Genomic DNA, 26,175 nt, shown 5'->3' on the forward strand with positions numbered 1-26,175 from the left:
GCTGCCATATCTTGGCTATTATAAATAATGCTGCTGTAAACATAGTGGTGCATATATCTTTTTGAATTAGTTTTTTTTTTATTCCTTTGGGTAAATTCCCAGGGGTTTAATTACTGGATCATTTGGTATTTCTATTTTTAACTTTCTGAGGAACCTCCCTGCTGTTTTCATCAGTGGCCACACCAATTCACATATCCATCAGTGGTACATGAGGGATCCTTGTTCTCCACATCCTTGTCAACACTTGTTATTTCTAGAATCAAAAAGATTCTAGCCATTCTGATAGGTTTAAGGTGATATCTCATTGTGGTTTTGATTTGCATTTTCCTAATAATGAGTGATGTTGAGTATCTTTTCATGTGTCTTCTTGGCCATCAGAGAGGAAATTCTTATTGGTCAAGCAGGAAGGAACACATATAGATATTAGCTATGCACGCTGGTTCTGAAGTATGACATGGGCATCAGACACAGGTAGAATCAAGGACTCAAGCATCTCAGGACTTTTTGTCTTTTCTGTTAACTTCACTCTCACTGGGGACATGGTTACTAATAGATTCCAAACTTAATTTCACAAGTTTCAGCAGTGGGGAAGGACCAACTGTTCATCAGTATCTGTTTGAAGGATTCTTAGGGAAAAATATATGTAATTGGTTCACTTCAAGCCTGGGCCAATAAATGGTGGTGGTCCTGTCCTTGGGTGAGGTGGGGAAATTCCTATGATAAAGGGTGAAGGCACCCTGTGTAGATAGTTGCACAGGTGTTCACTACACAAATATATCAGACAATGGTGAATATAGTTACAGAATCATATTTTAACTTTCAAATTTTTAAATTTTAAAAATCTGACTCTCTGACCACTAGCTCAAATATTCCACCTCTTCCATTTTCTTATTCCCATTACATTTATTTCTCAGTCTTATCAAAGCCTCCAGTCTGGTTCTAGAGAGGACCTTTTCCTTCCTAACATGCAGCCTGAAATAAATAAAAATCATACAGTTGAGTGTTGCCCCATACCATTGTCTACTGTTTATAACTTGCCTCCCTCCTTAATATTTAGGTCTCATCTTCTGGTTGGTCTGGGTCCGGGGGAGGATACAACATGGCTCTGGGGACCTAAACATTCCTATGCACCTCTTTTATGAGGGTTGCATCCTGACCATTGAGGCAGTGGGTGGCTGCCTCCAGACTTCTTTTCACTCCTCAGTGTCATCAGCTCCTGATTTATTTCCTTCTCTACCCTCAGGGAAATCACCTTTTGTTCCAATATCCAAAATTCCCTGGGACTCATTTGCTTCATTCACTTCACTTTTGTGATTTGTCTGAATCTGTTTTCTCTTGTCTGGTTCCCCATTTTGGCATGTTTTCTTGGGGGAAGAAAAGTGGCCCAGTGTATAGAGTTATAAAACTGAGACTGTGGTATCAGATCTCTGTGAGTCTTTCCATGGCTGCCAATCAGGGTACTTCACACTTGGCTCGATCTCATACTGCCCATGGAAGCTGATTGAAACGTTTGCTGTTGGACTGTACATGGGGATGGGTGGGCACCTGTCTTCTGCATAGTTTTATTCCTTTATGCTTAAATTTTAAAATATCCCAGAATATGTCCATGAAGCATAAATTATGGCATCTCATCCTAACATTTTGGTAAGTAGAGTCTCCACTTCAATATTAAGTTGTTCTTACTGAAGAAGCAAGATTAATCACTGAAGTTACCAATGTCCATTTCACAAAATGGGATTGGGAAAAAAATCACAATATAATTTGATGAAATTGAAGTGAAAATGAGGCTTGGAACATGTTATTCATGCCAGTTAATAAATACATGAGATAGAGGGTATCTAAATATAGTTATCTGCCAGAAATCTTATCAACTGTAATTTATCAAATGGTTCCGCAAGTTTGAAGTACTTGTAATCACTTAGTTTGGGATGACTATTGAATAAAAAAAATGAACAGTCATATGTTTGATTTGGAGGGAATTCAAAGAGGATAAGTTTACACTATAATTTGGGATGAGCTAGAATTTATTTTTTAGAGGTAATACTTTGTGAAAATAGTAACAGAACTTTGGAGAGTTAGCGGCTGGTATTATATTAATGAAATTAAAAACAATGTAAAGGGAAAATAATATGAGACATATGTAACCACACTTATTCTCAAAATAAATTCTCTGTCCTTTGGAATGTGAATGTAATAGGCTGCTTTGTGGAGATTCTGGCCGGCCCACTAAGGGCTCTCTGAATGCCCCCCCTTGCCTGTAGCTTCCATCAACTATTTCATACATCACCCCAGTCTTTTGATCACTGTTCATTGAGTCAGATAATCACATCAGCCTGTTCCAGGTGGACTCTAAAGCCAATGATGCCTCCAGTGAGAAAAAGTAGGCAGCTTCCCAAGGGGAGCAGAAATGTTACTGTACTTTCTTTAGGGCAGGTGCATCCCTGTTTGTGCATGTAGAATGTGGATCCTTACAGTAAATTTTACTTTTCTGTTTAAATCTAGTAAATATTTCATGCTTCTGGGACTGTGGTGAGATATGTTCAGACATATAACAATTGTAAATTGTTATAAGGTTTCTGGAAAATATTTGATAAAATGTATTAAGAGTATTAAAAATGTTCATAAAGTTGTACCACATCTAGAACAATATGAGGAATTTATCACGTTCATTACTTGAACATTTACCACAGTGCAATTTATAATACCGAAAAATCAGAAAAAGCTAAATGTCCCAATTTGAGGACTAGCTAACTGTATCAGAATGTGTCTTTCTCTATTTTGTAATGTTATGCAATTATTAAAATATCTTAGGAAAATATTTAACGGTGTAGCAAGCTACTATGCTATGACATTATGGGAAAAATCTGTATACAAAGTACATATTCTGACTCCAATATCATAATTTATGTATGGATATGTGTATAATGAATACAAAAATGTAGAAGAAAATGCACCCCAATGTTAAAGATCATAATTTTTAATAAGGAGAAGTAAATATAACTTATTATTTAATACTTTCCTTATATCTTGTACATTTCCTACAATGATCATGTATGTAATCAGAAAAGTCCTACTATTAAAAATATTATGTGGGGGTGCCTGGGTGGCTCAGTTGGTTAAGCGTCTGCCTTCAGCTCAGATCATGATCTGACAGTTCATGGGTTCGAGCCTTGTGTCAGGCTCTGTGCTGACAGCTTGAAGCCTGGAGCCTGCTTTGGATTGTTTCTCCCCTTCTCTCTTTCCCTCCCCCATTTGTGTTCTGTCTGTCTGTCTCTCTCTCTCAAAAATAAACATTAAAAAAATTAAAAATAATTATGTGTAAAATAATGTTTTATTTTAGTGTTATAAAAATTAATTTTTTCTTTGTTGTATGAAAAGCTTTGAAAAACTCAAAAGGGTATATTTATTCCATGCTGTGGATATAAAATCTATAAGCAATAGTATTAAACTATCTGTTGTATTAAAAATTTAAATGGAATTGGGTTCATAATTACACTTGTTTGAAAAATAAATCAGCATATATTTTAAGCATTGAAGATTAAACACATTACAATAACAGTATTTTAATGTAAATATAACTTTGCCAGATTTTAATCAAGTAGCAACAGTTTAGAGATATAGAATACATATACAAGTAGAACATATACTTTCTAAAACATAAGGCATACTTTACGGTATACAATCTTTTTTTTACCACAAAATATCTATACTTCTCTGATATGAAACAAAACTGATATGACTGGGAAGACACTACTGCCTGGGACCAGAGTAACACTTTTACAAGTAGTTTAACTTTAATACATGACTTTAGTAATATCCGTAGACAAATAGGCCAATTAGCTGGCGTGTTTCGGCCATGTGAATCTATAAGACACTAGCCGAATTTCGCAAAAGTGTCTGAAAGTTGACAAGTACTGCTTAGCAAGTCTCTGCACAAAAAGTGCAGTGGCATGTCCAGGTGGGCCACAGCTGCTAGTAACGCCATAGGCACAAAAAAGCTTTACTGCCCCTTGGAAACTGGGCAGAGCAATCTTAAGCTCTGACCTCCTGTCGCTCCTCTCAAGGTTGAACACATTCCAAATACCTTCATGTGGAAGAGTCAAAAATAACAGAACAGGAGTCGGCTGCGGAGACGGCATTTCTGCCAGTAAAATTTTCCCAGTGAACACATTCATCTAGCTTCTGACATCATTCTTTGAGTGGCCGTCGTCTGTCTGATGCAAAATGTGGCAAAATGTGGCTTCACTTTATGTTTTGTTGCACAGGGAAAGAAAAGGTTTTGTTCAGAGCTTTAGAAAGGTTTGTTGAGACCACATAACCTTTTTCTTCTTAAATTCTGGAAAGTAGCTAATGTTCCTTTGGTAGTGAGGTGCTGTAGAGGAATGTGTTTCTTGCTTCTCCTTTCACAGGATTACTTCACAGATAGGCTTCAAGTGTGTGACTCAACCTCAATACATGAGGCAGGCTTCTTGGCGGACGTGTTTCCATTATCTGAGGGGCGGTAGGAAAGTGTGCTCATTTTTGTTGATAGGTTTGAGTGGGACTTGGCCTTTGGAGGGATGTATTTCAGAAGCTGGAGAAAATATTTTTTAAATTTTTTCCCCAGAAAGCCATAAAAGAGAGGATTCAGGCAATTGTTGAAATAAGCTATGCAAATAGTGATGGGCATGGCGGTGTCCACAATATCTGCAATTTTACAGTCATGTATGATGCCCAGCTGAATCAATACATCCAGAAAAGTGAATATTTGGTGGGGAACCCAGGAAAAGAAAAAGAAAAGCACAATTGCCATAATTATCTTGAAAATATCATCATTTCTTGGCTTGTTCTTTTGAATCTCATAAGCCCTCTTCAGAGTCTTCCAAATAAGAGTGTAACTTGTAAGAATGATCAGAAAAGGAAACAAGAAACCCAGTATATTCTTAGTTAAGCCCAGCCCAATGGGGAGGGTTGAATTTTGGGATTCATAATGGAAAGCACAAACCGTGATATTGGTGTTCTCAACGAAAAACACGTTTCGGTGGATTATAGTTGGCAAACTGGCCAAGCCAGCCAACAGCCAAATAATGATGCAGGTGACTTTGGCCATAAGCATTGTGCGCCGAAGGCGGGCTTTCATTGGATGAACAATAGCCAGGTAACGGTCGATGCTTAGACATGTGAGTAGAAACACACTGGCATAGAGGTTGAAACTGACACTGGCTGAAGCGATCTTGCACAGGTAATTGCCAAAGGGCCAGCGATATTCCATGGCAGTGTAGACAGCCCACAGTGGTAAGGTTAGTAAAAAGCATAAGTCAGCCAGTGCTAAATTCAAAAGAAAAACACTGGCCACAGTCTTCAGTTTCATGTAAAAGTAAATGACAATCACTACCAAGCTGTTTCCAAATATTCCCACCACAAAAATGATACTGTATAAAGTAGGGATCATGACAAATATGTAATTGTGCCTTCCGGCTTTGGGACAGTCATCTTGGATTCTTTTAATACCATCTTCAGTGGAAGAGTTGAGGATCATTTTGATCTCCTGGGTTAATTAGTCTTAGACACTATGCCAGATGCACCTGGAGAAAATAAAAATGAAAAGGTAAAAAAAAAAAAAAAAGAACTTTCAGTTATAAACAAATAGTTTTATTTTTCAGTCATAAATACAGTAACTCCACTTTAGTCTTAGGAAAAAAAAATAGATAATATTTTCTGGAGAAAAACTGAACCGAGAAAGGGTAGGATTACACATTTAAATTAATTTTTAGAACATATTGCTTTTCTAGAAAGTAATAAATATCCTCCAGGTAAACAAATGGGGGTGCTATGTGAATAAACTTATCTAGGTTCTTTGCATTTTTTCTAGAAGTAAATCCTAGCTTCCACGTTGATTAAAAAAGCATAGTCTGAATCTCAGAAAATGCTACTGAATTAAATTAGTTATTCAGGAAGACTTGAGTTTTTCCAGAAGCTTCTGCAAATATTTGCTTCAATATTTTACATAATCAGTAAACAAGCTATTCACTTACATGATTTAGAAAATCAACATACTCTTCCCTAGCAGAGTCCATCAGAAAACCCTTGGGAGGGAGGCTGAGGATGCTGTGGGGGTAACATCACAGGATGAGGTACAGGCCTACTCTGAGGTAAAAACTCAGCGTATGCCATAGGCAAGTCTGTCTGGGCAGGGCACGGGTGCTGGGTAAAGATCCTCTTGCCACCCCAGGAGCAGGTCCCTAGATGAGCATGGCTGTGCATTCTTTTTGTAGGAAAGTGTCCCGGGCCACATGAGGAACAGGAGTAAGACTTCCCAGGATAGCTATGCTTGGCATCCAGGAGAGCTGCATGAACACACACACCTAAGGTAGTGTCCATCTTGGTGTAAAGTGGTGCTGTGAGAGGGATGAGACTCAGGCAGCCAGGTTTTAATGTTTCGAATAATCTCATTTACTAATGTAGGCCCCAGCCAATTCCAGGGGACAGATGATACACGTCTGAGGAATAAGACAGCCAATGGATGAATGAATGAGTAAATAGCATATAACTTCAAAGCTAGGAGTATAGCATAATGAGACTAGTTTCTGTGGGGCTAATAACACAGTTTACATTTTGCTCCTGAGAGGATCAAGATAGAAAATAGTCATTGTTAACCTAGGCTTCACCTTGGATTAAAAAATCGAAACCCAAACTAAGCAAAAAAAAAAAAAAAATCCTTGGTACTTTTAGAAATATGTGGTTTCTAAAACAGAAGATGAAAAGAGGGAATAATATAATGGAAACTAGGGCTAGGCTCTCAGGGAGATATGACCTATTTCTTTCTCACCCAGAAGGATTTCCCTACATTTTGCTGATTTTTCAGTTTATTTTATTATAGTTATTGAAATTATGCCAGTTTAGAAGTATAAATTCCTTTAGGTAAACAAATATTCTCTATTAAAAACTAAATACTTCATGAAAGGTTTATGTGCTAGCAGTCATTTACACCTTAATGTGTATTAATTTACTTATTCTTCTTCTAACATCTGGTTGATTTCAGTTGGATTTTGCCTAGGAAAAAAGTGGAAATGTCAAGGTTAAAGAATCTCAAAGATTAAAAAGTAGCCTGGGTGAACTGCATAACTGAAAACCAGGGCAGAGGTAAATATTTGTTTCAGCTTGGGCACAAGGACGCTACTAACAGATAGGAAGGGATAAACTTAATGCATTGGAATCCCTTTGGTGCCCTGAGCTTGAGTGCTTGAAAGCAGGGAGGAAATTCTCCTCTTTTTCTTCTTTTCTCTCTTGAGCCTAACTCTAAGACTATATATCTCAGGCCGGTTCCACTAATACTGTATCTGGAATGAGTAGAATTTTATTGACAAGGCAAGAATTGTAACCATCATTTATTAAAAAAAAAAATCCATGGGAAAAAGTTTGCATTTGAAAGGACCAAGTTTTAAACATAGTTTTGGACTCCAATTCCATCACAATCTGAGGTCAGTTTCTTCTTCAGTTCCCATTGATCCATATCGACTAATATGTAATACATAAAAGGTTGCTCTGAACATCTAGGGGAGCATCCCTGGAAATTTTAGTAAGGAATTTATTATTTAAATGAGAATATCACTGGAGAAACTCTGGACGTCACATTAAATATACTAATAATACTTTACACAAATGTTTATATAAGTAATGACCAAGACTTCCTGCCAGGAAAGGAAACAAATTCTCACATACTGGAGGGTAGAAGAAAGGGGAGAGGAATTTTAGGTTATAGGACCAGTGGGAACAAGCACAGGGAAGCATATAAATGAAAATAGTGCATCCAGTGGGCTGTCATCCATTTATCCCATATTCATTGAACATCTACTAGGTGCTGGAGTGAGGGATGCAAAGTGAAAAAGTTCACAGTCCTTCTCCTCCTTTGAGGCATTTGAGTCTAGTTGTGGGGGGACAAGAGCTTTAAAGGCAGAATTACCTCCAGTGTTGAATACTATACCATAACAGGGTCATGTGGAATGTTCTGTATTTATCATTGACCCAGTTTGTTGGTGGGGGACTTGGGTAGTGATCAGGGGCACTTCCCAAAGAAGATGGCATTTGGACTTTGGAGGATACATGGAAAACAAAGTGGTTAGAACTTAAAGGCAACAGCTGGCCAGCTGAGGTAGAGTAGAAATTGTCATCACTTGAACTTCTCTCTCCTTACAGATGTCTGCAGCATCAGCTATGGGAGGCTGCTCTTGTAAATTTACAGATATCGCACAACCCTGTTGGCAGTGGTGTGGGGAAAATGGAACCCTTGTGACTGGTAGGCACCTATGACTGATGCTAAGTGAGTGGGAAAGAGTAGGGTTCTTTTCCCTTTGAAGCTGAAAGGATGCTGTTTTGATGAGCTGAAGGAAAGAGATGTGATCTATTAGGAACAGCAAACTTATGAGTCCCAGAAAGCAGCTACATTTCATTCTTCTCTCAGTAGAGTTTTAGGCAGGGAGGATATACTGATCAAAAACACAGGAGGATCCACCTCTCCCTATTTTTGGGTCTCACCATAGCTTTTACATAAACTCTGTGGCTTATATGAATTCCATAGCACCATTTCTTCTTGGGGAAAAGAAGGTGGGATTTGGACTCAAAATACTTATAATAGACTCTTTCTTTGCCAATTACAAATATGTATGGCTCTGGGTAAATCACCCCATTTCTCTGAACATGAGCCTCAGTTTCCTTATCTGTAAGAAGTGGGAACAGTGATTTTTATTGCACATGATTGTTGTAGGAATTAAATGAGATAGTATGAAAGTATTGGGCATATCTTTCAAAAAGTAAGTGTTTAATTAGATGTGTTTTTTAAAAATCTCTATTATTTTTTGAATGCAAGTTAAACATTGACTTAGCCATGGCTTAAAAAAACATGAAAGATTTTTTTTTTAAGGTTTATCATTGGTAAGCTCCTTCTTGTGCCATTAAAAGGCTAAAAATACCAGGATGTTGTTCTTTCAAACTGTGAGTAAAAAAATCATCTTAAGCAGCTGAATACATTGGCCATGAGTCAGGTGGGAACTTTCAGTCTGCTGTAAACACAAGGTTGGCTCCTGGTGACTGCACTATTTATCCACAGATTGCTTTCATACCAGATACCTTGTATTTCTTGACAGCTTCCCTCATTCTTAAAAACAAGCCTAAGAAAGAAGATCCCTCCCTCCCTCCCTCCCTCCCTCCCTTCCTTCCTTCATCCATCCATCCATCCTTCCAAGAATATTTCGCCAAGACTTTTGATTAGAATATTAATACCTTCTTAAGCTTTTAGGCAAGCCAAAACCAATCTAATTAAATTGTTCATTACATGCTCCTTTTTTAATGAGTTTGCAATCTAAGGAAAAAAAATACCACATAGTTTCCTATGATAATAAAGAGAGAACTAAAAGACAAAGTAATTATATTTTAGAATAATCTTCTATCAAAGTATCTTTCTCAAATATCTAAAAGAGTAGACTAGTGTTTGTAGGTCATTTGCTTGTAGTGCTGGGCAGCGCAATAAACCATCCTGTTCAAAAGTCATTGTCTTTATTGCTTTTATTTTATAATTCAGACTTTAGAAAGCAAGTGTTTCTGTTCCTGTGTGTTTTTCCCCCTCAGTAATGAATGAGGCATTCTACAGGGAGCAACTGTTAGTATCCATTTGTGAATTCACTGAATCATAGAAGTTGGCAGTAAAATTTTTATGGTTTCTACTTGTTTCTTTTTCAAATTCACTTGTTCTTATTTCTTAACCTTCTGTTCTTATTTTATGGGGTCTATTTGTACCCTTTTCTCTTTAAACATGTTGAACATCTGTATGTTAAGAGCCCCTATCAATTGCTTTACTATTTGTAGGTTGTAGTTCTTGTATGAATTCTATTTGTTTCATCCGTGGACACTCCTTCTTGGCATTTGCTTTCATCTTGGGTTTTATAATCTTTGACTACGAGTTAATCTGTAGTGGGAATTAACTTCTTTAGGAGGCCTGGCATCTGGATGGTGGTGGCCTGTGAAATTTCTGCTTGGGCATACAACACTCACTTGATCTGGAAAAGTCTTTAATGCTAGTTCTCAGCCTAGTTTCCAATGCTGTATTTTTTCTTCAGATACTGCAAATGAGGCCCCCACCCATTCTCAAATTTATGTGGTCTGCAGAAATTATCTAGTCTTTGGTCACAATAGGCAGTGATTGTCCAGTTTCTGGCTTTAACCAAGAAAGCCAGTTTCATTTGTCTTCAGTATGCGCGTCTAATGATCTTGACTTCCATCCTGGTAGACTTGTTGAAATTTTATCTTGGCTGTGTAACTGGTATTGGTTCTTTTCTGGCCCATGTGGTCTCAATTCTTATTCAGAGCTGTGATTTTCTATTTTATGTGTTTCGAGAAAGAAGGGTAGTGTTCATTATGCTTACGTTTATTGTCTTCATCTTGACTGGAATTTGTCCTACACATTATTTGGAGATAATGGTTAAATTGCTTGGACCCCCAAATCTTTAGATTATAGTCTCGCCCCTATTCATGCCCACCCAACCCCCATCATGCCTTTCAATGAATAATCCAAGCCCTTCTGGTGGTACTCTCCTCCATGGTGGTAATCCTGGCAGCCATGAAGAAGAGAGCATGGCAGAGAGCTTGGCACCATGGGGTAAATGACCAGAACTGCTTTTAAATCAGATGCATGAGAAAATGGCTGGCAATCCCAACCTAACTTCTCTATGTTGTTTTATTTTTAATTATTTTTTCATGTTTACTTATTTTGAGAGAGACAGGCAGAGAGTCAGAGAGAGAGAGAGGGAGGGAGGGAGGGAGGGAGGAAGGGGCAGAATGAGAGGGAGAGAGAATCCCAAGCAAGCTCCACACTGTCAGCACAGAGCCCAATGAGGGGCTGGATCCCATGAACCTGAGCCGAAATCAAGAGTTGGACGCTTAACCGATTGAGCCACCCAGGCGCCCCTAATCTATGTTAAATACTTTTCTTGGAGCTGATTTTGCTCACCTGTGCAATTCCTAGGTGAATGTTTCTCTTAGCACACACAATATATTTGATTACAATTACTAATGCCATACTAAATAAGTACTCAAGATTCAGTGTCCTTAATGAATGGCTGCATGATATGTGTAAGTGGTAAACGGTGGTATCTGGCCCTCTTCCCAAGTCGACAGCATCCACTATGGCCTGCCCTCACAGGAAATGAAAACAGCACAAGCTGCCATCTTATTTCTACACACACCAATTGTAACCACCTGTGGTGATGGTGGTTCAATGTCCTGTCATCCTCAACTAGCCCTCCCCTTTGCTTTCCAAAATATCCCCCAAGAATAGGAAGAACTTAGCTTTATGAAAGGAAATTCAGTAGTTCCTTCCAAGTTAGGGTATACATTTCAAGGAAAGTAAATTGTGATCCTAAATTTTTGCTTGTTAGAAATTATTCAATACTTTAATATCTAGTAATGTAACACTAAATTACAATTAAATTTCTCTCTGCTTCAGAAGCTTCTACTTATCATAAGTTATAGTTTAAGCAACCTACTTGTCATGAATATCCCAAGCCCCCAAAGAGCTCCTTTCATTCCTATGATATTTCTTCCCATTCTTTTCTATTCTAAACTCTTGGCTGTTTTTGTTGTATGCTTTTTTTTTTTTTTTTTTTTTTTTTTTCCCAAAAAGAAAAGAGAAGCAGGCAGGGATGAGATATATGTCATTAACTCTAATCATATGCTAGAAATCTTCCTCTGACATATTGGTGTTAGTAGAAAATATTGTTATGTTCAACATAGAGGCCTATTGAAGGCTTTAGTGAGCCTCAAAAGAGCTGTGCTCTGCAGACTAGGAGAAAAATAAAATAAATATAACTTGGAAAAAAAGCTTGTATATAAATAAACTCTTGTCCTCTTATACTCCCAAATTCCTCAAACTTAGGGACTTGGAGAATTTCCTCAAGGGAATTATAACCACATTTTAAAGAATCAGCATCTCCGCCATTCATCAAAGGGGAGGAAACATAATTTTTAATAATATGGCTCTTGGAGACTGTTCACAAGCTTTTCTTTTTCAACAGATGAAAAAGGCAGCTTCTATGTGGGCATCTCAGTCAACAGCTGTTTTATCTGACTTGTGAGCAAAACCCACAATTTCATATGTTAAGCCACTGCATATTTGCTTCTCTGAGACTCTAGATCAGCAGCATAAACTGCTTATCTCATTTCAGATTCCACTTTAAGGGGTATGAGGGAAGTTACTGGGAAGGAGAGGAAGCACCAATTAATTTATATTTTTAAGAAATTATGAAATTTTTATAGAATTTCTATGTGTTATGAGCTTTATGTTAGAAATTACTGGCCACATGACAATTCATTTCAGATTAAAGTTTTTAACATTTTGGAGCCCCTGGGTGGCTCAGTCAGGTACGTGTCCGACTGTAGCTCAGGTCATGATCTCGTGGTTCATGAGTTCGAGCCTTGCGTCAGGCTCTGCTGACAGCTCAGAGCCTGGAGCCTGCTTCAGATTCTGTGTCTCTCTCTCTCTGCCCCTCCCCTGCTCATGCTCTCTCTCTCTCTCTCTGTCTCTCTCTCTCAAAAATAAACATTGAAAGAGTTTTAAAAAATAAAGTTTTTAACATTATAGAAATCACATAATAATAAATTTTAAGTGAAGCTAGAAGGATCAAATATTCCCTGTATTATACATGTTTCCCCCAATTGCCCAACGTTCAAATTGGTCCTACGCAATGTATAAGGAGACTAGGGTTCTAATTTTGGTTTTCTTATTCACTAGCAAGGTGACCTTGAACCAGTCACTTAGCTTTTCTACACCTCTGCATTCTCAGGGAGCTGACACATGGCTAAAGAAATCTCCTGAAACACTGAAATTTTATAATCTTTTTTTTGGAATAGGTATTTATCTTTTGAAGATAAAGGCAATGATGGCTTGACAAGTAGAAATGACCTGATAAATCATTAAATCAGCCAAAATCTATCGATTGATATAGATGTTATTAATGCCACAATGATTTAATAACATTCTCTAGTTAGATACAAGAAGTCTTTTTCTTAAAAACAAAGTGAATTTTACCTTTTACTGGGGATAAATAAATTCCACATAAGAGTCCACGTAAGAGTATTATATTACAGTGATATCCCCCCCCCCCCCATTTTTTAGATTATCTACTTAAAGAAATGTTTTCCCAGCACAGCATTTGGATAGCTGGTTGTGACCCTAGGTTATCGAGGTCAAGGTTATCGAGGTCAACTATCTAGACTAGCTAGATTAGTTTCTAGACTGTGAATCTCTCAGGCATCCCCTGTGTTATTCATTGGCAATTCCACCTGAAAAGGTAGAGACAGATTGTTTCATGGCTGCAAATCAAAATTAGAAGCAGGCCCTGCAGTTAGGGAGTCAGAATTATGTTATTTTATGAAGAAGGTGGCAGAATGTGTTATTGTTAAAATAACTCCTACAAAACAAACCTACTTTCAGGTAATTTTTTTTTTTTTGGTGGGGAAAATACAACTTTTTAAAGTTTAGTAAATAGTTAATGTGATTCATTTGCCCAAATAAAAACACACAGATGAGGACAGAGAATTATAAAAGAACCCACGGTAATATATTATTTAGAATAACATTTTCAAGTATTTTATTAGTCAATATTTTGAAGTGCTAAGTGAACTTTTGTCCTAAGAAAATGAATTCTGTAAGGTAATGTTTGATTTTATCATAGAGTTACTTTTTGTTTTTTGAAACACAGTTTTATATGCTTCATTTTTTTTTTTTAAACATTAAAATGCTATAAAAACTGAGAGCAGAATAGTCTGGCAGAGAAAGCACTGGACTAGAGTCCGGTCAAAGAGCCTGCTCTGTCAGTAACTAGTGACACAATCAGACACAGGTAATTTAATCTCTTACTTTGTTATCTCTTAAATATTACAAAATACTTAGAATGGAAATACTAACACTTGTTCTCACCTCTGTTTCATAGGTTGTTAAAGGTAAACAGTGAGGTCTTAGGAAAAGATGAAAGCACTTTGAAAATATAAATTTTATAATATCATTTATGTAATGCAAGGGTACGTAAAATTTAATGAAAGAAAGCTCAGAACTTCAAAAATAAATAGAATTATTTTCATTCAAAAATTCAGCAGAAGTATTTTTCATTATTTTCGTCTAATGCATTTATTTCAAGCATTATAATGAGGCACTTGATGAATGTGGAAAGAAAGGTAAAATGGTGGATCTTGCATGGCTTCCACAGTTAATAGTTGCGGCAACAAATGTTTAGGTACAAAGTGGAGCCCTAAGGTTAGATCTGACCAACACATATATTTTCCTTGGCCCCCCAAAAACTCTATAATATATCTTGTGGAATTTGAATTTTCTGTAGTTTACTAACCGCTGCCACTTTCTGTTTTCTGATTCTGTTGGTCAGTGCTGTCTAAAAGAAACTTGATGTGAACCACATACATAATTAAAAATTTCCTAGTAGCCACACTAAAAAAGTAAAATCAAACTCCTAAATAGTAGACTCCTGAAATACAGCTTGGGAATTATTCATTAGACTGTGGATTTCTTTCAAACATTCAGGACTGGTATAGTTAAAGGGTGCCCAGCAGGGTGTTATCTAGTAAAATACTCCTTGCGCTCATTCATAAATGTCTAGAATTTCTTTAACTGGGATTGGGTTGGCAATACCCACTTCCATGCCTCCAAGATCTACCTGAGGAAGGAGATACACTGACTCAGATGAAAGCCAGACTAGCAGTAGAAGGGCATGGTGATGGTAACCAAAAAATCTGAAGCCGTATGTGATTTACCTCTTCTGACCTATGGGGTCTTTTGCTTTTCTCTTAACCTGTGACTCGTTTTCTTCATCTGGAAAATTATAATAATAATAATGAAGTTAATGATTATGAAGTAAGAAAAATATCTGTCTTGTCAGGCTCACAACGTTGTTGGGTACATCATGAGGTGATACATGTGGAGATATCAAAAGATCCTGTAGATTTGAGACTTTTGTTAGTGTTCTTAACTTCATACTATGGTGTAAATGACTAACTTCCCCTGTACCAGCAAATCTGGATAAGGAGAATTGGGAAATTGCACTCAGTGCTGGAAGTGGAAGAAGAGGCTAATGTACCAGAAAGAGGTAGAGAGGCTCAGAGAGGGAGGCTGATGCACTGACAAGCTACTTGGATTGGACACCTCTGCTAGCTCTAATCCTTCTCTTCAATACCTATATGATTTTTAAGTATAAATTACAATGATACTACACCACTGATTATAATGAAAAGTTTAGACCATTCTGTCTGCTGTTATATTACCACTCCATTCATTTCTATGTGGGACTACTTGTGTTTTCTAACGAAACAGCCTGTGATGGGCGGCACAAATGCTGGGCCAATAAAAGGTAACAACGCTTTGCCAATTGAAAACTACGATGAGATACTGGTGACTGCTGCTTCCTGTGAAAACTTCATTAGCAATAAATGGGTTACCAGATGTCACATGTCAGATTTGAAATTAAAATATATTCCCAGTATTTGTGTGCAGTCTGAGCGGCGGGAAAAAAACGAACTCTTTCCAAGAGAGCTGCATAAGATACTGTACCACTTTTGCCTTTGATTGTTTGTTTCTCCTCGAAATGTAAAACGAAAGCATCCCTTGGTTTGTAAAGTGGAAATATAGCATTTCTGCATAGAGGGGCTATGTACTGAAGTGGCACATTACCCGTGCAGCAACAACTCTTTAAGGACAAGGAGAGTATTTTTGAATATTCTCTGCCGCACCAAGACCACCATCTCCTCTTGTTTTGCCATAGCAATTTCTCCTTTTCTTGGCTTCCCTCTCATCAAGCCATTTCTGCTTTTATTACTGACAACAAAACTGTTTAAGTCAGCAGCTGTCAACGTTGACTCCACTCTTCCTGAACCTGCTGTAACAACAATGCTTCCCCCCTTCGTGATAGTAAAACTCTCTTCTTGTTCTTCGAGCTAGCTAAGTCACTCTGTTCTGGTCCTCAAAGTTGCAAGCCTCCAATCCGAAATCAACTGTGGTTAGGGAGGGAACCCCAGAATTGGAAATAGGACAGCACAATTGCGCTTGAACCAGCAGAAATTTCAAATGCTAAGCCGGTGTGACAGAAGTATCTAACACCCTCTAGTTTTTATAAACAAGTATTTTTGGCTAAAGAGGGTCCATGTTCCTTTGCAATTTCAAAATCTCCAGTTATTCAGTTTCAGCTGAAGACCATGGCTGTTTGAAACTATTTATTGTTTTTTTCCCCTATTTATTTTTGTTCTGTCTTCTGTAAGATAGATGAAGCTTATAAATCAAATTAAGAGGGTAAAAGTGAATTATCACTCTTAAGCATCTTCTTGGAGAAATATTTACAGTACTCCTCCCTTATTTGTTGGGATACATTCCAAGACCCCCAGTAGATTCCTGAAACCACAGATAGTATCAAACCCTATATATAGTGTGTTTTTTCCTCTACAAAATTACTTATGTTTCCTCTACAAAATTACCAATTACCTATGATAAAGTTTATAAATTAGGCATAGTGAGAGATTTACAACAATAACTAAAAATAAAATAGAACAATGATAACAATATACTGTAATAAAAGTTATGTGAATGTGGTCTCTCTCTAAAATATCTTGTACTCTATTGACTTTTCTTCTAATGATGGGAGATGATCAAGTACCCATGTGGTAAGATGAAATGACGTGAATGACATAGGCATTGTGACCTAGCATCAGGCCACTCTTGACCTTCTGATGGTATGTCAGGAGGAGGATCACTTGCTTCTGAACCACGGCTGACTGCAGGTAACTGAACTGCAGAAAGCGAATCCACATGTAAAGGGGGAACTACTGTACCTAGAATTTCTTTACACACAGAAGTTCCCCAAAGTACTTACAACTTTGTGGAACATTAATTACTCATCAGATGCTGGGGATGCAAGAGCTACTGCCCTTTGACCTTCGCATAAAGGAAGACAGAGCACCCATTAAGTGATTAGCTATGTCGGTGGGGAAAATGTCAGTTTCAACTTTTCAGTTACATAACTTCAGCACAAAGTGACACACAAGAGTTCAAATAAGCTTATTTAATGTACAGTTGTTTTATGCTCCTCTAGGATTTTACTGGTATCTGTTTCACATAGAGGACTTATAAAAGTGGCTTAGTATTAACATTAGTAATATTTATGAGTTGTGATTAATTGAATGTTTATTATGTGCCAAGCATTGTGATAATTGCTTTCATATCTGCAAGAACCCTGTTATGGACTGGATTGTGTCCTTTCAAAAGCCATAGTACCCAATGCGACTGTAATAGGTATAGATGTAATTATGGGTAAATGAGGTCATGAGGTTGGGGCCCTAATCCAATGTGACAGGTGTCTTTATAAGAGGAAGAACACATCAGGAATGTGCTTGTACAGAGCAGAAGCTATGTGAGGTTAATGAGAAGGTGGCTATCTGCAAGGGAGGGAGAGAGGTCTCACCAGAAACCAACCCTGCCAGCACCTTGATCTTGAACTTTTAGCTTCCAGAACCATGAGAAAGTAAATTTCTGTAGTTGAAGCCACCCAATCTGTGGTATTTTATTAAGGTAAACATAACAAACTACCACAAGGCCTATGAGGATAAGCACAATTATTCCCATTCTTCAGATGAGGAAACTGAGGCTTAGAGAACAGGTCCTTTTTTATCAAAAATAGAATCTGTATTTTTGAGATTTTAAAGTTTCAAGGTTCAGTTATTTTTTTGAGGGGTAAGGTCATCATTTCATATTCTAGTTCAATGCTTCTCAATGGGGGATAATTTTTCCCTCCAGGGACATTTGGCAATGTCTGGAGACACTTTTGGTTCTTACAACAGGGGGGAGTTGGGAGAGGACAACGTTACTTGCATTTAGTAACTGCTTAGATGAGATACTGCTACTCATCTTACAAGGCACAACGCATTACCCCACAACAAAAAATTATCTGGTCTAAGATGTTAATTGTGCTGCTTGAGAAACCTTATTCTAGTCCCTACTTTTTTTTTTTTTTTTTTTTTTAATTCTTGATAATCTGTAGTTCCTGTCTTTCATGGCATAAGTTAACTGTATACTATATTGGTAGTGCTTTTTTCGTGTATTACATTCATATCATCCCAGGGAAACTACAGATCAAAAGATAAAATCCTCTTGAGTAACCTTCAGATATCCAAGACCATGTTGAGTACTTAGTAGGAGCTCTGAAACTGCGAGTTAACTAAATATTTGTTGTGTCAGATCATTCTAGAAATTACCCTCTCTAAGCATTTTCCAGAACTCTAGGATTCTGCACCAGAAAAGAGAATTTGAGCTTGGATTCATTATAAGGTCTTTAACGGGTTTGATGGCTATTGTAGCGGCCCCAAAGTTGCTTCTAGAAATAGGAAGCCACCATGTCCGGAAGTCAAACCCTGCCCTCTGGTGGCATCACTGCCATAGACACTACTGGGAATCTGACAGGGCCAGAGTCAATCTGCAGTGTTAGGTTCTAAACTGACTGCAATATTTAAATGGAAATTTAACTTTATATTCACATGAGGGCTTTTCTCCCCCCTGCAGAATCACATATTAAGTGTAGTCTGTCATTGAGGCTCTCATTAGAATAAAACCAAGTACACTCATTTTTGTGAGAGAGGATGAACATACCATTAGTTACAAGTCATAGTGTGCAAGTTTGGCAACCCGAGAGTTTCAGTTACTTAGTTTGTCTTTCTTACTTGCCTCCTCTATCCAACTGCTTTTCTGATCCATAAAGGCACTAAGTAATTGTTTTTGTAGCCAAAGAAGAACATTTCTGGAAAAAGGATTTCTAAAGGAGTAATATTGATAGAGTCCCATGACCAGAATTTTAAGTATTGGTTCATGTGGTATTGTCTCTACAAATTCCTTATAGGCTAGTTCTAGAAGACAAGTACCATTGTGTTTGAAATACCAGCTAAATCTGAGGAAATTATATTGCCCCCTTTGCCCATGAAGAGCTCTATTCTCTCACTAGGAAAACACCACTGTACTTCTTATCACAGAGTGCAGCCTTTTCTGTATACTGATGCCAAACGGGTAACATTTTAGTGAGGCATTTGAAGTTGTGATATGCAACTCCATGGGAGACAAACAAGGTCATTTAGAAGGTCTTTTCATTGAGAACATCAGAGCTTTAAAAAGATGTAGGCAGCCTTTCCTGGATAATTGGGGTAAAGTAAATAAAAAAAAACAACAAAGTACAAAAATAAACAATCAGATGGAAACATTCAGAATTAAGAGTGAAATGATAGCGAATGCTAATGTCAAATCTTAATAATACATATAACCAAAAGCAATAAGTGAAAAAGCAACATAATTTAAGAAGTTGAAGAGTAGAAGTCAGATGATTGCAGGATTTAGCAAGGGTAAAAAAAGACTTAGTACAAACACTAATCTAGAACTGGGGGTAGGGGATTTGGAGGCTTTTTCTTTGTCTCTCTAGAAATTGAGACCTCAGGCAAATTATTAAACCTTCATTCAACGTTGATCTGACAAATGGGAATGAGACCATAAAGCCTCTACCTTGCCCTCGGAAGAATGTTGTTAAGATGATATGTTTAACATAATTTCCTCAAAAGACAGTATATCATACCCATTCATTATGAATAGACTAGATACAGTAAAAACAAGTTTAACACATGACTGAAGTGGAAAGCTAATGGCATATATTCAACATTTAGAATTTTAAAAGGAAGCATTAACTTTAGCAGAGTCTGTTGGCTATCAAGCACCGTAGAAAATAACCCAGAAGCTTTGCAGTCACAAAGGTCAGTTAAGATCCTGGTTTCACCTCTGACTAATCATGTAAATGGTTAAAATACTTACCCTCTTTGAGCCTTAGTCTTCTCATCTTTAAAATGGGATAAAAACTTAGTATATACTGTTATTGCGAGGATTAAATAAAACATGGCGGGGTGGGGTGGGGTGGAAGATTTCCATATAGTAAACAGTAAATGTTATCTATTGTTATTACCATTATTTATATTCTCAATATATATTCATATGTCCCCACACTAAGTAAATTACCCCATAAAATTCTACTTTACATATGTGTAATTTGTCACATAACCTATGGTTATTACACATAGCCAAGAAGCAGATTGGAATGATGTGAGGAGCCCTGTCCATACAATACAATATGGTGATACAATCTGTTATTAATACCATAAAGCAATATAAAGGACCTAGGAAGGACCCAGTTTTTAAAAGAAGTGAAAGTGTGAACATCTGAAGGGCAGATGATTTTAACATTACTTTAAGTTGGAGGAGGAAAAAATATCACACTATAGACCTTTGGTTGGTGAATCAAACCTCAACTAATTAAATGGGAAAATTTTTCCTCAAAATGAAGATTTCAGAGAAAAAAATTTCTTTGCCAGCAACTCCCCTAGTATTCATATAAGTCTCTTCCTTGAATTATCTGACTTAACATGTGGTAATTGTTGTTCTTTAATATGATTTCACGAGATTCACTTTCTAATAATTATACAACACTATTGTTTCTGGTAATAACATTTTTGGTATTACTTTATTACTATATAAAATAATGGAAAAACAAATTAGGCTAAATATTTTGTACTCAGAATAGAGCAGGCAGATTTGTGAAGTTCATTAGAACTTTGTGAGAATAACGTAATGTGATAATAATTTTGGTTATATTGATATGAAGACATCTAATTCGAAGGAAGTGTTTAGAAATCTGTTTCAGTAGGCATAGTTGTACACAGGTCAGTGATCAGTTTAAAGCCATTGTCTAGATAAACTACACGATTTATGTTATACCAACAAATTAAAATGTTCTCTTTACATAAAAAGTCATTCTGCTGTGGTCTTTCAGCAGCTTTATCTCAATGTGGATCAGAAAGTCACAGAAATTTCTACTATAGAAGGAAATTGATAAGTCATATTTATTCCTTTTCTTCTTCAGAAAAATACAGAAAATACAGAAAAATATATATGTATGCCCTTTGTCCCTGTAAAAATGCACAATTACTATACTCTAAATGGTGTTTTTGTTGTCAGGTTCTTCAAGCCAAGTCTATTTTCACCTATAATGTAGTTGAACTGTTATTATCTACAGTCTTGCTTTTATTGAAACAACTTAAGTCAGAGATTCATAACATTTTATTGCTGGAATAGTCTCTAGAAATTACATGCTCCAAGGTTCACATATGCAAATACTTACAGGGGCTGGGAATAACAGAGTTGAGTGAAGCAGTCATGTTGGTGAATGTAGGATCCTTCCTTTTTCTCAGAGGAGGTGGGGGTTGGGGAGCCTCACTTCTCAGGTGTAGCCACTTATGCTAATTATGATATGGGGAGACGCAAGCCGATTTTTTAAAAAGATGAAGCTGGAAATTTCAAATTTTATTTGAAATCTCCTATTTTGAAATGTTTTCAGTTAATGCAAATAATGATAATTAGTAGTAGTAGTAATAATAATAATAATAATAATAATAGCAGCACTGTAGAACTAAATAGAACTCTTTTGCAGATCAAGTTGGGTCCAAGGGCTGTCAATTTATAACCTAGGATCCAGGCCAACTACTTAATTTTACAACTGAGTAAACAGACTCCAACCACCAGCAAGATTCTGCAGACCCCCATATTTCAGTGTTTTTATATTACACTAAATATGTGAAGCATACCTCTTTTAGAAATCCCCCCTTCCATTTCCACATTCAACAACAATCTGTGATGGAGGAATTAGAGACAGTGGGAAAACAGAGATGCGATGGGCTGAGGTTATTGTTCATCCTTGCTCTCTTGCAGCCAGGCTGCCCCACCTGGGTGTGCAGAAGGGTAGTTCAGCTCAGAGTATGAGAGCTGTCTCGGAATGTCTAGATGTCACTACCTGCTACGCTGTTCCAGACAGAAACTTATTTTTCCCTTTTAATTGTTCCATATTGTTTAAGGTACTATTAGCATTTTAGAGCTGTTGGTGCATTTCGCCAAAGTGATGTCTCCAGATGGGTGAATACAACATTGAATCTGTGCTATTTGGGTATTCTTGCATATTACTTTAACATTTATTCAAAAAAATATCATCTAGTACCAAAAGGATGACCAATAATGAAAGGGACTGATGTTATTTCATAGAGCCATATTGACCTAATGACCCTGGTTACATAACTAGTAATGAGGTTAAATTTTAAAATATTTTTAATAAGTGCTGAAAAATATTTATCTTCATTGTCAAGTAAAGTGTTTCTAAAGTGAACTGTGATGCTCCAAGCATGGAATTATCTACACACTGGGTGTATGTGTGGTTTTACTGTTTATTTATTTTTTGAGAGAGAGAGCATGAGCAGAGGAGGGGGAGAGAGAGGGGGAGACAGAATCCGAAGCAGGCTCCGGGCTCTGAGGTGTCAGCACAGAGCCCTAGCAGGGCTTGAACTCACGAACTGTGAGATCATGACCTGAGCTGAAGTCAGACGCTTAACCGACCGAGCCACCCAGGCGCCCCTACACATTTATGTTTTTGATACTAATATATTTTCTAAATTAATTCAATACAGGTTTAAAAATACATACAAAAAGTACATAAAAAGAATATATCTGGCATTGACTGAGGGAGTTATACAGGATTAATAATGAACATGGAGTATTTCTGGTGAATGGTAACACTTGGCTAGCAGATACATTTCTTTGGCTTCTAGCCCTAATATAACTTCCTGGACAAGCTGATTTTTCACTTTTGTTGGAAAAGTAGTTTAGTTCTCGTGAGCTTGTTTTGCATTCTGTAATAAAAGGACAGCATGTGCATTTTGGGTAATTGCTTGGTTAGCTGGAAGAACACAGTTTGTGATTTTATACATAAGACCTTAGATGGGTAGAGTGAGAAGTTGGAAAAATACTAAACTGTGTTTTAATTTTATTTTGTGTGAAAAGATCAAACTTCATACTTTTTCAAACTATATAGTTTTCAAGGTAAGACAGAAAACAAATATAGAAAATGTTGGTCTGATAATGTAAACTTCCTTATAACTCAGGAGATGTCATGCTAAGGACTGTTAGCAGTTATTTTTTTGATAAATCTCTTTGCTAGAATGAAGGAGTAGCAGTCCCTGGAAGGTAGTGGAATTTGCTCCACAGGCAGAGACAGGCAGGGAGGTAGGGGGATCAAAGTGAGGCGGGAAAGGGCCACATGGCCCATGAAGGCTCTATGCCTTCAGGAATGCTGCTGTCTTTAGCTGGTAATCACTTCTTAAAGGAAACATTCACCTAAGAATTTTAGTAAATAAGCAAGCATTCAGTATTAGGCTGCTGGGATCAAACTCAGGGCCCAGGAAAGAGTATTGTGGGTACAGTGGAAGGAACATCTTAGTATCTTGAGTCTTGATGTGTGTTTTCGTCTGAGATTACTGTAGTTTTCATCTCCAGAAATGCAATTGCTGTCTTTTTTATATCTTCCATGTCTCTACCTTTGGTGTTCAAACTTTCCTCTAGCTTCTTGAACATATGAAGTACAGTTATAATAACCACTTAATATCCTTGTGTACTAATTCTATCATCTGTATCATTACTGAGTCTGTTTCCATGGATTGATTTTTTTCTCTTTATGGATTGTACTTTCCTGCTTCTTTGCTTGCCTGGTAATTTTTGAATGGGATGCTAAACACTGTGAATTTTGCCTTGTTGGTTATTGGACGTTTTGTATCTTATTAAAATTTTCCTTCTTTGTTCTGGGAAGTAGTTAAATTACTCGCAACGAGTTTGATCCCCTCAGATCTGGCTTTTATGCTTTGTCAGGTGGGACCAGAGCAGCATCTAGTCTAGGGCCATTTTTTTTTCTTATTCTGGAGGCAAAAAACCCTTCTGAGTATACTACCCGATGCCCCATGAATTATACATATGCGCTGAAATGCAAGGGGGATACTTTGCAGATTATCGGGCTCTTCCTTTGCAAAGCTCTCTACTCTCTGGTGCTCTGCCCTGTGAACTCTAGCTCCTTACCTCTCTGGACTCCCAGTTCCATCTCCTCAACTCAGGGATACCTGGGAGCTCCTTCTTAATTCTTCTTTGTGCCATGGCTGGAAACTACCCCCAGGTAGTGAGCTCGGACAATCATAGGTTTTATTTCATTTGTTTCTCATCCCTCAGAGATTACTGCCCTTTGTTGCCTGATGTATACTGTCTTGGAAACCATTGTTTCTCATATATTGTTTCATATATATATATATATATATATATATATATACACACATATACATATATATGTATATATATATACACACACATATATATATATGCATATACATATACATATATATACACACACATATATATAATATGCAATGTATATACATATATATGTATGCATATATTACATATAATATATGTATACATATATATACACACACACATATATACACACATACCATTGTTTCATATATATGTGTGTCTGTTAGACTCTATCATCCATCCATCTAGCTACCTATCTAGTTGTAGTTTTAGGTAAGAAGATAAGTCTCTGTTACTCTATCTTGATTGGAAGCAGAAGTTTCTGGGTTTGAGTTTTGACCCTACATCTTGTACGCTATTTGATTTTGGAAGAATGCTCAACCTCTTCCTCTTCTTTGTCTATTTATGACATGACGATAATAATATAATGATTAACCAATGGAATTCTATAGGGGAGAATATGTCATAGTCTATGAGATTAGGCAAAGGAGTATCTGTCCATACACTGAAAGTGAACTTAAAAAACAAAACAAAGCAAAAAAACACCTCAGTAGGATGAACTTTCTCTCTAGCACAAATCACCTGAACCTTTTTCTCTTGCCCGAACACTTGCCTTATTTTTGCCCTCACTCCAACTTAATGACCCTGCCCTTTATCTTGCAGACCTACTGGTAAGGGGTCTAAAGGCCAAAAGGCAACATGACTCCTCTGAGAACCCATGGGTCAAAAAACAGGTTTATCTGAAACATTTTGCCAAAACTACACCACCATATAATTATAGTACCATTAAGAGAGTCTGTGTAATTTGTGGTTAAAAAATTGATTTTTTTTCTTATTTCACATTAAAGTAATCACCAAATTCCTGTGAAGTAAAATGCATAAGTATAAATTGAGAACATCTGCCCACAATTATAAATATGTAGAACTCATTCAGCTTATGATCAGTATGTTGACATTTGAAAAGAAAGTGATTTTTTTTGAAAGAAAAGATATCTTTTTCTGACATATTAAAATTCCAACTCAGTAAAGTAATGTGAGGAAATAATAAAATTGTATGGTTTTCTTTATTGCATGTTTATTTAGGCCAAACCAGTATGAGGCAGCTAGATTAATTACTTTTTTTTACCGTTAAGTACTGTACATAGTTAATTATTTCATCTAAGTCATGTCTGAGCCAAACCTGTGAATTACTGTTCATGCAGGGCAATGATGATAATTTATGTACTCCCTCCATGCTATGGCTTGTTAGTATATTATTTTTGATTTGAAACTAGATGTTAAAAGTTTGCAAGAGGCTTTTAAAGACTACTCTGTGACATAAGTTCTAAAATTATGGATTTCAAAATTAAGGTTGACAACATGCTATAATAGGAAGTTATTTAGATGATGGAATTATAATACATTCTGTCTGAAAAATATATTTTCCTGTTTTCTGCTCTGATCTGTTGACTCTTATGGTTTCAGCTTGTGCTTTTTTTTCTGCCTGATTTTATGATCTAGATATTACGTTGGGCCCTTAGTAGTTTTTCAACATGCACAAAACCTGATCTCATCCACTGTCCCAATATAGCTAATCAGATATTTAACTGTGGCTACATGTGCCCAGTGACTACCAGTGCTTAGAAAGGTGCCCATAACCACCAAGAACCGACTGAGCTAAACAGATGACATGGAATCCATTTTTAAAATGTATGATCATCTTTATGAAACTTGAGTAACAGGTTCCCAGTGATAATTGTACATAGTCAAGTGAAAGAGAACTTTAAAAAGTTTTATAAATTCAAAAATTAATTTTTAACAGATGCCATTAAAGTAAAAAAAAGATAAAGCATCAGTAAAAATAAAAAGTATAATTAAAAAAAATAAAGAGAGATGTTATAAAGTCTCCTTGCTACTCCCAGAATAGTTCTGGATGAGCCACATTAGCACCACTGGGAGTTCACCAGGAA

At 36.8% G+C, this 26,175-nt stretch overlaps 1 protein-coding gene across 2 annotated transcripts in view; it reads right to left on the reverse strand.

Moving 5' to 3' along the window:
• Positions 1-3,471: 3,471 nt before the first annotated feature.
• Positions 3,472-26,175, reverse strand: part of AGTR1 (angiotensin II receptor type 1) — a 44,010-nt gene continuing 21,306 nt past the window's right edge. For both annotated transcript variants that reach the window (XM_042955103.1, XM_042955104.1), the window contains one exon: positions 3,472-5,564. In XM_042955103.1, coding sequence (XP_042811037.1) covers positions 4,430-5,518 — 1,089 coding nt within the window. In that variant the 5' untranslated portion in view covers positions 5,519-5,564 and the 3' untranslated portion in view covers positions 3,472-4,429. The remainder of the gene's footprint in view (positions 5,565-26,175) is intronic.

This window comes from Panthera leo, chromosome C2, assembly GCF_018350215.1.
Source record: "Panthera leo isolate Ple1 chromosome C2, P.leo_Ple1_pat1.1, whole genome shotgun sequence".
NCBI classification, from domain to species: Eukaryota; Metazoa; Chordata; class Mammalia; order Carnivora; family Felidae; genus Panthera; species Panthera leo.